Source organism: Epinephelus lanceolatus, chromosome 5 (assembly GCF_041903045.1).
Source record: "Epinephelus lanceolatus isolate andai-2023 chromosome 5, ASM4190304v1, whole genome shotgun sequence".
NCBI classification, from domain to species: domain Eukaryota; kingdom Metazoa; phylum Chordata; class Actinopteri; order Perciformes; family Serranidae; genus Epinephelus; species Epinephelus lanceolatus.
The window spans coordinates 26463519-26475774 of NC_135738.1; the positions used below are offsets into that span (position 1 = coordinate 26463519).

The 12256-nt window shown below is 39.5% G+C and overlaps 2 protein-coding genes across 2 annotated transcripts; both read right to left on the reverse strand.

The window, feature by feature from the left end:
• Positions 1–1542: 1542 nt before the first annotated feature.
• Positions 1543–3469, reverse strand: nudt7 (nudix (nucleoside diphosphate linked moiety X)-type motif 7). The gene is made up of 3 exons (XM_033634878.2): positions 3087–3469; positions 2842–3000; positions 1543–2750 (listed from the first exon to the last, which is right to left on the reverse strand). Exons 1-3 carry the CDS (start codon positions 3240–3242, stop codon positions 2397–2399), a joined length of 669 nt encoding a protein of 222 aa, XP_033490769.1. The 5' UTR covers positions 3243–3469; the 3' UTR covers positions 1543–2396.
• Positions 3470–4861: 1392 nt separating this feature from the next.
• hprt1l (hypoxanthine phosphoribosyltransferase 1, like) lies at positions 4862–12256 on the reverse strand. The gene is made up of 9 exons (XM_033635955.2): positions 12109–12256; positions 11677–11783; positions 11170–11353; positions 10867–10932; positions 10761–10778; positions 10280–10362; positions 7781–7827; positions 7195–7271; positions 4862–5420 (listed from the first exon to the last, which is right to left on the reverse strand). The coding sequence occupies exons 1-9, from the start codon at positions 12124–12126 to the stop codon at positions 5373–5375; spliced, it is 648 nt and encodes a 215-aa protein (XP_033491846.1). The 5' UTR covers positions 12127–12256; the 3' UTR covers positions 4862–5372.

Here is a 12256-nt window from a genome sequence, read left to right on the forward strand (position 1 = left end):
GAAGCGGAGTCGAGTCTAGAGAGCTGGCTGTTGTTGTGGGGTCAGACTGGAGTGCACCCAGGCATACCAAAGCTCCTGTTGTGAATCGCCGTCATCTTGTCTCATACTTGTCCTTGCAAATGCCCTCATGATGTTTACTCATTTGTACTTACTCGTTTAAATTATGCAGCTCTTACATGGATAGTAATTCAGCATGTTGTTTTCAGTACAAGATTTATAAAAGATATGTAAAGGTACTTTGTTTCATGGATCAGTTCACGTCTCATTAACATTTCCACCAATTTGATACATTACTCTATTTTTTTTTATGCAAAAATAACACTGCTGTACTTTCCATATCTACAACAGTAGCCAATTTGGCGTTATCAGAAAAGCCAATTTTTTTGAGAATAATTCAAATGTTAGAATAGTATTGCTCACATATGCATTTGTTTACATTTTCATAGTCATACTATTTTGTCCTGCAGCTGTTAGTGATCCATTTTAAAGTAACTTATCTTTTTTAGAATTTTGTATCCATGTATCAAAATGTAGAGTATTTTTGTAAAACTAAACTTTTTTGGTTTATGCTCATAGCACAGAATATCATTGCTGGTATGTTTTTCCTGAAATGAAGCGCAGGTTTATTGTCAAGTGTGTGACTGAAATTAGAAATGTAATTAAGTGGACATCAAGCAAATATGTTGGAACTTAATTCTACTGTTAACATTGACTTTACCCAACCTGTATGACATAATACATGGGCTAGGTTTCTCTTGTGTGTGCGTGTGTTGTTGTTTTTTTTTTCTCCTTATTTTATGTCATGCATCTCAAATGGCACTTTGACTCATCCATTAACTGTAGATCAGGTTAGAGCGCAGTAGTGATGTTTTCCAAGCATTCCATTCCTCTTGGGGAGTTTAAGAGCACATGATGTTGCGGGAAGAAGCGCGGAACAGTAATGCCTCTTAAAGCCATACCAACACAGAAAGCCAACCTGTGACTTCAGTTTCATGAATGTAAATTTTACCTCATGGTGTGGACATAGAGCTTGCTCTACATCTAACATCGGACCAATTACAGTTTTAGAGAACATATATTTTGAGGCAGAGAGGGTGTGGGTGGGGTGGCACCAACTGTCATTTGTATCACTGTACATTTGTCAGATTGTTTTGTCTCGGACCGTGGTGTAATTTCATGTTTTTCACGTCCAGTCGTTTCATTTTGAGCAATCCAGGATGCTCAGTCTGACTCTCCGAATAGCCACTTCCACCTGAAAATACCCATGTGAAACGTTAATTTAATGGTGGTGAAGATAGCACACAAATCTTTACAAAATATCAGTTTTGTCCTTCAGTCATGTAAATGAATATCCATGTATATTTAAATGTGAAATATACTGCAGGGGTATCTTGAATTTCAATTGTGATGCTTTCAACAGAACTTTGTGTGCCTTGATAACTTAACTGTTACTCTGCTGTGTTTACTGGTGTCCCTTTCGTGTCATTTGCCATTTGGCTCCGTGTCCTTTTTATTCTCTAGGACTGTTGAACATCAGGACACTTTTAAGTGATTGAGTTTTTATTTCTAAACACAAGCCTAACCATAGCCCATACAGATACATTTTTAGTTTCAACATTTTCTGTTTGGAAATCCATTGCAGGACTGAGTACTTTCAACATAATATTGTGCAGCTTCACCAGTGAATTGTCAACTTGTTTGTTACTTTATGTTGAAAATGTTTTTCATGCCTCATGAGATTTGTACATGTGAGGTAAAAGGGACGAGACAGTGGAGATTGTTTTATGGAGAGCTTTCTTGTGTTGATGTGCTTGTCAACATTACTATTGTTGCTGTGAAACGCTTGATCAAAAGGAGCAACCATGATAAATTAACTGTTAATTGCCAATAGTGTGAGCTGTATCTTGTGTGTAATCAGTTTGCTCACTTTTTCCTAGTTCGCTTTCGATTTCACATTCTCCAACAGTTCTGTTGTATCCGTTCTGTGTAGCTTGAGCTTTAGTATCTAGCCTTAAGACCCTGCAGTCGGGATAAAGGTCAAACCCCAGTGTGTTATCATACATCTGAACTATTATTAACATGTACTTTGCCTTGGTCTGGACATTTGTATACTCTTCTGTTTATATCTGTAATCCTGCTGCTACATTAAATGAATTAATAAAACTTTAAATGTCTTCATTTGCTTTTCTCTCCCTCCCTCGCCCCCTCGAAGTTTAAGATGCATTTGATATATTTAAAAAAAAAGCCCTGAAAGGTTTTTATATTAATCTATTAAAGCAAATCCTGCATGTCAGTAGAGTTTTCAATTCACAGTTAATGCACTTAAGTTACAAAACGTCTGGCTTCAGGTATTTTGTATTAGCACAAAGTAATTACAAACATAAAAAAAAAAATAGTCATAGTTTACTAATTCTTCTATTTAGTATCTGTTGGAAGACCGATAACGGATCCTCAGTGTCGAAAGCGACATCAAACTCAGGTTTTTTCCTGAGAGCCAGCACAGCGACCAGTATGGCAATCATGGCAGTCAGGCCCCATATGTGATACTGGCTTCCTGAATCAGGGTCCACAAAATAAAAAGAATGCTGCGTCCCTTTCATCCCAGCAGCCCATTGGGTAGCATAGTGGTCCTTGTCGCTGGTGAAGAAATCCAGAGGGACTGTGAACACAGCACTGACCTCAGCTGGGTTAGGACAGGGACAAAATGACTCATCGATGAAGCCGACCACCGGGGTCACCAACAGACCACTCTGTAGAAGAGATGGGAGGGAGTATGTGAGACAGAGATGAACCCAAAGAAGCTGATGCCCTCAAAAAGAAGAATTATTTGTACTCTCCTACCTTACTGACAATAGGGACCAGTCTACAGACCACCTGGACATCATCAGGTGGTAGACCTATCTCCTCCTCTGCCTCCCTCAGAGCTGTGTCCACATCATCTCTGTCACTGGGGTCTCTCTTCCCACCTGGGAAACACACCTCACCAGCACTTCTCTTCAGCTGCAGAGACACACAGGTCAGTCAGAAGTTGGGTCAGATAATATAAATAGTTTAGTCCACCCACAGCTGTCACCCACTGGAGTTACCTCTTGTGAACGCAGGGTCATCAAGGTGCACAGCTCTCCATTCTTCACAAACAGTGGGATCAGCACTGAGGCTTTGGGCAGCAACGACAGAGAGGAGAACTTGTCTCCAGTGTCAAACTGCTTTAATCTGGCTATAGTCTCTTCTTTAATATGCATTGCAGCCGCTCGGCTTCAAAGCAGAAACAATTAAGTGGAGGGCAGCTACAAAAACATACGCACCCTGAGGAAATCCAAAGCATAAACAAACTGGAAGTCAACTACACGTGAAGGACAGGTGACACTGGAGGTTTCAAGTCCGACGACGTCTTAAATAGCTAACTAAATTCTGTTAACCAGTAACTCTGCAGCACAGCTGTTAACTGCTTATTGGTGTATTATCATACAGATGTGGAAAAACTGCAAACGAGCTTGAGCTGTCCCACATATGCGACGTCACAAGGTGACCGACACAGTAAGCTAGCTTTAGCACAAAGCTAATGTTAATGTTGGCTGTACCTTGTGACTGGGATAACAAATGTCATTCTCGCTGCAGTCCAGCTAAAATGCGTCAGAGGAGTTTCTCATTATTTCCAACGTTATTCAAATATATTTACACGACGGCCAGGCTAACGTTTCGTGGCAACAAACCCCTATGACGTCACATTGTGCGACGAGCTTCCGCGTTAGCCACATTAGCCACTTAGCTAACAGAGCACTGCTCAGACACTGAAGGCAGTTCTACATTGCTCCATGAAAATAAAACGAGTGTCATAAATGAGAATACGAAGATTATAACATGAATTGACATGACATTTAATGCTATTATTATTTACTATATATGGTTATAAAGTAGACATCGTCATGTTATTTTAAAATATGAAATATGTTATTACACCCATTCTTGAAAACTGGGACAAATGGTGTCCTACCAATAAATAAATAAATAATTAGAACTTATCAGCACGTCAAATCTGTTTCTGGGGTGAAATATTATTCATAAGAGATTTATTTATATGAAATAAGTATGATTTTAATGATCTGGTTTCATTTTTATTTTAACTTCTTCTAACACCCATCCTTGACAAGAATTTGCATTTAATTCAATTAGAAAATGTGTTAAAAGCCATCAAAATACAAAGCTAACAGTACATATTTGTAACATCACTGTGAAATGTACTGTTATACCTATATTTTTTTGTGTGTGTGAAGACGTTGGCTCTTTAAAGATGTGACCCAGTTTTTTTGAAAGCTATCCCAAGACCCCTGTCTTATTTCTATGTTTTCAAAAAGGCAGAAATGCTGCTCAAGTGCTGATATGCTTTCTATTTTTTGATAAATTTATTAAATAATACTGCTGTCGGGTGTCTGAACAGTAATGTCAACTCTGTAGCCCTAAATCAAAACTAAACAAGAATTATGGTTCATAAATTAGTATCTTTATTAGCATTAGAGAACTCTTAGCAACTTTGAAAAGTAAAATGGTTACTCATTATGACAACTGTGAAGTTAATGGCCTGAACTCTTGTCAAATTCATAAGACGTCAACTCCAACAGAGCTTACTGCTAACATTCATCATGTATATGCCATTCAAGAAAAAAATAAATCACTAGGTCCCATTACAAAGTTTAATAGTCAGGTCTCTGATCTTTTGAAATATATTCCCCAGCCTAATTAAAGACTAACAATCAAAAACCCATCAAACTATGGTTTTGTCCTAGTTCTAAAAAATGAGAGATTAACATTACTCCCTCTTCTGGGATAATTGAAAAAGTGCAACACAAAAAGAAAAACAGGATTCAAGGTTTCAACGTGATTTATATTGCTGTAAACAGGTCCTTCATGAAAACGTCAGATATGAAATAAAGCATACAGTACATTCCAAGTCAGTCATTTTATGGCATAATGAGAAGATTTATCCGAAACAGAGACAAACTGAAGGCTACTTAAATTTGACTGACAGCTCACTGAACACAAAGTAGCCTGAGACGTGTGATTGGAACAAATAAATTACCCTTTTTTTCTATCTCCATAAAACTGTGATTTACAGGTAAAGTCTATACACATGAGTGAATAAATAAATTAAAATTTAACAACCAAAATATCCATAATATACATAACTGATCCTACGTATTCAGTAGGGGAGAAATTAAATGTTCTTGACATTATTTACATCCCACAAGTCACATTTTGTGGATTCTTATGTAGAAAAATAAATAAGATTCAAAACACAGTAAAGCTAAGGAGGGGCATCACAGTGGTCCTAGTCTTCATTGATTCAGTCATCGCCTCTGCAGCACTTTATCTACTCACACTCTGTACTTCTCCTTGGCTTGATCATTCAGTATACAGATGTGCTGAGAAACAAATAACAATAAAGAGGAGGACAGGGTTAAATGCATCTCTATCTTCCAGGAATTCGGCTGTAGCTATGATTGGCACTGAGGTCATGTCCTCTGTATTGTTTTTGGAAATGAGATACTTTTATCAATCTGTGTTTAAATTAGACTTTTTCGAATAATAATAATAAAAACAATAATAATGATAATATCAAAAAAGGGGGAAAATACTAATAATTACATTTGAATGAAGTAACAGGGAGTTAGCATTTCTTCACCACAATAGGTATTTCTCAAAACAAGTACTGCAAGTATTACGATATACCAGAGTATTTAGAAATCCCAACGGTGATACCTTCAGAATACAGACATTACTTTTTCTGTTAAGATGATACTGAGATGCTAAATTGAGGAAATGTGGTGCACAGCACATGCAGCCAGAGGTCAGTTTCCAATGGCAGAACAGGAAGTTCACCCAAGAAAGATGGCAACTGCGAGTAGTGGGGATAACGTTACAGGACTTCTAAAAGAACAGCCAACAACAGCAGGGACAAACAGCAGCAGTGCCAACATATATTGCTAGCTGGCACCGGCTGTGGTTTTTTTTGTTTTGTTTTGTTTTTTACACAAATACCATTATATACCAGTGAAATGTCAGGAGGGTATGAATGTATGAAAAAACAGATATCACCCAAGCCTCGTCATAATAGCACAATAATATTAATATGGTTCTGTTCTATTTAAGTATACCATGAAGTCATGACAGTGTGACTCTCAGCCAGCAGGCACAACATCAAGACTCTGAACAGCTTTGAATTTTGCCATCATTCATTTCTATATTTATATCTGTGTTTTTTATACTTCTCACATGTCAATATCTCTTTTGTGAAAAATGCTTTGACAGTTAGAGGGCTTTGAAGCAGCACTGAGATCATCGTATAAGGAGAAACAATTTATCATGAATATTAAATCAAATGAATTAATTAATTAGATAAAATAGAAAAAATAATATTTTTAAGCTTCCCCTACAATCATCCCAAAACAATTTGGCATCAAATGGGAACGCTAAAAAATATGAGCTGTCCTAATTCAATACTACAACCACACACTAATTGTTGGGAGTATAAAGTGTATTCACACTGGAAAAGTGAAAAAAATAAAGTGTACTTAAAACAGTCAGTGTTCATACTGACTGTGTACTGTTAATGTGTGCCATTCTTTCACAATGTAAAAAAAAAAAAAGAAAAAAAAAAAGAGGGAGCTACTTACAGCTGCACAGCGTTAAAGGTCTAGTGTGTAAAATTTAGTGACATCTAGTGGTGAGGTTTCAGAACTGAAACTTCTCCAGTGAGCCAAGCATGTCGGAGAGCTACAGTGGCCAAAGCAAAAATGCCAATGGCCCTATTTTGAACCATTGTTCAAGGTTTGTCTGTTCTGGGCTACTGTAGAACAACATGGAGGACTCCATGGAGGAGGACCTGCTCCATATGTAGATATAAATGGTTCATTCTAAGGTAACAAAAACACCATTTTTAATTTCAGATGATTATAAACTAAAGAAAATGGTTATGAATATTATTATATTCAATTTCTTCCAATAGGTACCTCTATGCCACACACTGGACCTTTATAATAATTGCAGATGTTGGTGAAAGAAAGAGAATGAGGATCAGTATACTGTACACACTGTATATACAATTAAAATGTAGCATGGAATCGGAGCACAGCTATTGTTTCATAAGATGTGGTCATCATACTTTTCATCTGAAGTAATCAACTGCAGCATACTTACACTGAGATCTCTGAAGTATTCATTGTAGTCCAAAGCGTAGCCCACTAGGAAGGCATCCGGCACCTCAAAACCAATGTCTGAAATAAATATAGACACCAGCACTGTGAGTCATATAAAGAAAACAAACAACCACTTCCAAGTGCAGTGGAAGTCAAACTCAGTCGGATATGAAATGAGATGTGGGAACATTTCCTGTTAAACTAGATGTTGCTCTTTTACTGTCTGCGTGAGGTTGTACTTAAGCTGTCAGAGCCGTGTAGTGGGAAGTCAGAATGCTTACAGTAACAGCTGTCCTTGAGGGACAATCTTAAAGAGATTATCCAACTAAAAGCATTACATAATCAGAGACAGTGTGAGCGAGGGGTTATCAGGCGTGCGTTAGTGCGTAAGTGCCGTGCTCGCCTACATTTGGAGTACATTTTCCTGAAATGACTGTTAATCCTGCATGAAAAACACAGCTTTATTAAATAACACTTCACCAGCTCTTCACAGAAGCAGACGTACATGTGAGTGACTGGCACTTCCGTACATTACTGCACTCCATAGATAACATGTCTTAGTGTGAAGTGAGCAGAGAGGCACTCACAGTCTGGTCTGTACCCTGAACTCCTCGGGGTCCTCTTCACCAGAAGACTAGAATTACAAACAAAGAGAACAGAGTATATATGAAACAAATCTACCAAAGAGAAATTAACATGTCAGAGATAAAGAGCAATTGTCACCACAACCTTTTCAGTGCAGGTTTTTATCCTGGCAGATGGCACCGATTGTCTTGGTGCACCTGCACAACATCTTGGCCTAACAATTGCCTGTTCACAGTTTACAGTTGTGGAGCTTATATTGCATATGTGGATGCAATAGTAGAATCAGAGTACAGGCCATGTAGTGTCACTGAGTAGCTGCCTGAGAGCTCAATTCACAGAAATAAAAAAGTCTAAGATTATTCTGAATAACTGGGACATATTGTTTCTGGGGGTGATGCAGTGTTTAAAGGGTCCCAAAATCAAAGAGACATATTTTAACTCTTACCTATAGTGCTTTTTAGATTGTTTTGGTGTGAGTTGCCAAGTGATTAAGATATTGGCTGAAGAGATGTCTGCCTTCAACGGCAACGTCTCTTTCCAGAGTTCATGACCTGGTTACTCAAAATAATCCACAGACCTTGTTGTGACCAGTTTCATGTAGGTACTATTTTCCTTCTACTGAACTACACCCATCAACTGTATCACCGTGCAGAAGGAAGTGCGCATCTACTCATGGACGAGAGGCTTGTGCTTGTGACAGCAGGAGATGTAAACATTAATGGCGTCCCCTTTCGCTCAGTGGTGCTCAGTGAGCTAGCTGTTAATGCATGCTTCCTTTTTGCGCAGTGATACGAAGGTGAGTGTAGTGTATGAGGAGAAAAATAGTTCCTACATGAAACTGCTCACAACAGGAAACCAGGTGCAGGTTTGCTGAGTTGGTGACACTAAATTGCCTGTAGGTGTGAATGCAAGTTAAAAGTGTGCCTCTATGTGTTGGTCCGCCTCTCATCAGTGTCAGCTGGGATTGGTTCCAGCCCCTCGTGACCCTCTATAAGATAGGTGCTTATAGCTAAGAGATGGATATATATTATTCTGCTAAAATGATAAACTCAACAGCCATATGACTTTCCATAAACAATGTTCAGAACGATCTCAGACCTCGCTCTCTACTGTGTTTTTACAATAGTAAAGATCTATATCAAATTACATCTTTATACACAGTACAGACTATGAGTTTTTCTCTGTGTAAAAATTAATGAAAACAGTTAAGAGAGAGGTCTGCAAATCATCCTGAACAACAGGCACTCTGAGTTCTTGAAATGTAATACTTAAGTTCTTTGAGCACCACAAGCAAAACTCTAAATGTCAGCGTTACATATCACAAAACCTCACCAGGAAGAGGAACTATCTGCATGTGTTGATACTGTAATAGCTAAGTGGGAAAATGTTTATTCTTTGTAAGTATGTGTGCATTGTTTAAATTGGCCATTTACGAATTTTACTTAGAAAAATACTTTAACCGCAAAATGTCAATTTCTGTATCAATTACTCATTGCATGCTGGCTCGAATTTTGTGAAGGACACGTTTTTCTTGCATGCCTCCATGGTGAACGGAGAATCCAAAAAAGGCAAACATTGTTCTTGAATTGAAGACACGCATACATTTTCGCTTCAATATAATCATCTGTGTCTACAAGTAGTGTGCTCTGTGCATACCCAAGCACACACATGTGCATGCACTTTGCTTAAGCAGAGTTAAAACACATGCATATGCCCAGGCACACCACTTAGCCATGCAAGACACTGTTTGTAATCGGACTGTTTTAGTAAAAAATGTTCGTGCATGGAAAGTATTGAGCATACAACTGGATAAATGAGCATTGGATTATACTGCAAGAGTTGTGTGAGAGCTTTTAAATGGATGTTTTTAAACAGACTTGTAAGTGCGGCCCCTATTTACTTCAATTCATTGAGAATATTCGCCTTTTTTGGATTCTCCGTTCACTGTGGAGGCATGAAAAAAAGACAAACAAACGTTATCTTTACGAAATTCAAGGTAACACAGGGCGAGTATTTAATGCCCAAATAGTCATTTAGGGGGTGAAATATTCTTTTAAATAGATCGGTCAGCTAAGAATTGTTACTCACAATGGGAGCGTGGCAAGGGACACATAGGTTTTAAGTGATTACAGGGCCAACACCAAAGCAACAGAAATGACCCTATCCATCTACATTAGATCAAACAAAACCTACTATATTTTAAGTAAGCACCAGAGGAAACCCACATTGCTTCAACACATTTCCTGTTTTAACCGGCTATCAGGACTACATCAGAGAGAAGGCCACTACCTCCACAGTGCAGTTAATAGTGCGGCAGATTAACTCTTAAGCTGCTCCCTCCCTCCATCACATTACATCTCTAATACAGTCCTAAAGGAGACCGTCCATTAGCTAAGAGCACCGTTACATTATGTACTCTCTCTGCAGACACACCAGCCAGTCACAATGGACGTCTATAATTCAGCCTCCGGGGCCGTAAACTGCGTCTGATGGTGCCTTACCTTACAACTTTAACCATTTTGGGATTGCATTCACTCAGCAGGGAAAGCAGCGTCTGCATCGTCCTTCCTGTCTCCACGATATCCTTTTTACGACGCGGGACACAGGAAGTGGTCACATTAAAGAGGAGGCATAAAGAAAGAGAAGCATGACATCAATATATTTCATTTACTACAGACTGAAGTGTTTTATCGCCAATTACTTGAACTCTAAAATTAGAACTGAATAGACATTATCTTTATTATTCTATCTAAATGATGTCTATGGTTTCAATTTAAAAAGATGAACAAACCGAATAAGACTCAACATCGTGACATGACAATGTATACCCTGAGATGATGTGACTTTTTCAACCATAAGGAGATTATTCTCTTCTGCTAATGCCAATGTTTTTATATCACCGTGAACAATATGGCAAATTACTGAGCAGGACTGATTTTGTCCATGTCTCCCACACAACAGAATAAAGGACAAAAGTCTTACCTCAACTATCAAGACATTCTGCAGAAAAAACAAAGGACAGCTGATCAGGTATACAGCCATACAGGACTGTGTAGTATGTCTGCCTGATGAACACCAGTGTACTAACCTTGCCTGAGAGACTGGACAGCTCATCCCCTCCTATGACTCTGACGTTGTTTGTGGACTTGTCATTCTGGGGGGACACAAAGATGAGACAACAATTTAGATTAACCTTCTCTGACGTGTTCCTTGTCCCAAATCTACATCACATTTTTAAATATCTGTACAGTGCATCCAGACTCCACACTTTGACTACTGCAGTGGCCCATTTCTGACCGAAGAAGGCTGCTCTCATTTGTAACCCCGTATCATACACACCTCACATTAGCGCAAGTGGTTCCTGGAAATTAAATGAGCAAAGGACGCTTACACAGTAGCTCTTCACCCTAATGAAATCCACTGTCAGGGGGACTGATTTATCGCTGTTCTGGTTCAGCGCTTTAATGTAGTCCAGGAGGTCTGCGAAGAAGTTGTAGCCACCTTTCAGCACACACAGAGCCACAATGTGATGTCCACCCATGTCCCGGATTATGTCGCGGGCCAGACGCTCTGTCCTGGGACACACAAAGAGTAAAAGGGAAAGAGAAAAAGAAAACAGAGTGGTGAATGCATTTCTTATGGACAGGGTGGGGATGCTTTACATGATATTGCACTTAAGCATAATTGCTTACAGTGCATTTCACAGCACTGCACTGGACATCGAACCCCCGCCTCCCAAATCCACATTCAAATGCCTTCAGGATGCGGGCTACAGTGATTTGTCAAACAAATACAGTGTGCTGCACTACTGTAGCAGCAGTGTGGATGTGTGTGTGCGAGACAGGAGAGACAGATGACAAAAACATGGGTCGTTTTTTTTGGTGCAGGCGGATTGTACCTGTCCATGATGAGCCCATGGGGGATGATCACCTTGTCCAAATCGTTCTCATAGTGCCTGGGGACACAGAAAAGGTCCAGCTCGTGGCCTTTCTCATCATCAGCGATCTAGAAGAAGAAGACATCTCTTGGAACCGGTTGGCACTGACAGATAACGTGCGCCAAAGATAAATCACAGTGAAGCCTTTCCCTCGCGCCCCTGGCAACACTGAGCCTCTCAACCACCTGTTTATCCCCGCACACACATGACTGAGATTTGGGGGACATCAAACGCTCAACACTCAAATATTGATTGGAAAGCTCGCGCCACCTGCCGTCTATTTAAAAAGGCCTACAGTGCAGGGAGCACAACCACACCCTGACAAGTGGATAAGTTACCAAAATACCAAACAAATCCACGCGCACGCCAGCGCCATGCAGTTTGCAGCCTCACCTCCAGATATGAAGCCATGTCAGCGGCGTTTCGTCCCTCTCAGTCGCAGTGAAATATCTGAGAAGTCATGCTCAGGTCCTGAGAGAAGAGGAAGAGGAGGAGGAGGAGGAGGAGGAGGAGGAAGGGTTGTTGAGTGGAGGTGGCACGA

Bases quoted from the DNA above. Each gene is read 5' to 3' on its own strand.
- nudt7 (XM_033634878.2), bottom strand. From the start codon at position 3,242: ATGCATATTAAAGAAGAGACTATAGCCAGATTAAAGCAGTTTGACACT. The intron at 3,001-3,086 runs GTAACTCCAGTG...GTGTCTCTGCAG, and splicing joins TGACCCTGCGTTCACAAGAG to CTGAAGAGAAGTGCTGGTGA. The intron at 2,751-2,841 runs GTAGGAGAGTAC...TCTCTTCTACAG, and splicing joins TGGTCCCTATTGTCAGTAAG to AGTGGTCTGTTGGTGACCCC.
- hprt1l (XM_033635955.2), bottom strand. The intron at 7,828-10,279 runs GTAAGGCACCAT...TTGTAATTCTAG, and splicing joins AAAATGGTTAAAGTTGTAAG to TCTTCTGGTGAAGAGGACCC. The intron at 5,421-7,194 runs GTAAGTATGCTG...TTTGTTTCTCAG, and splicing joins AATACTTCAGAGATCTCAGT to CACATCTGTATACTGAATGA.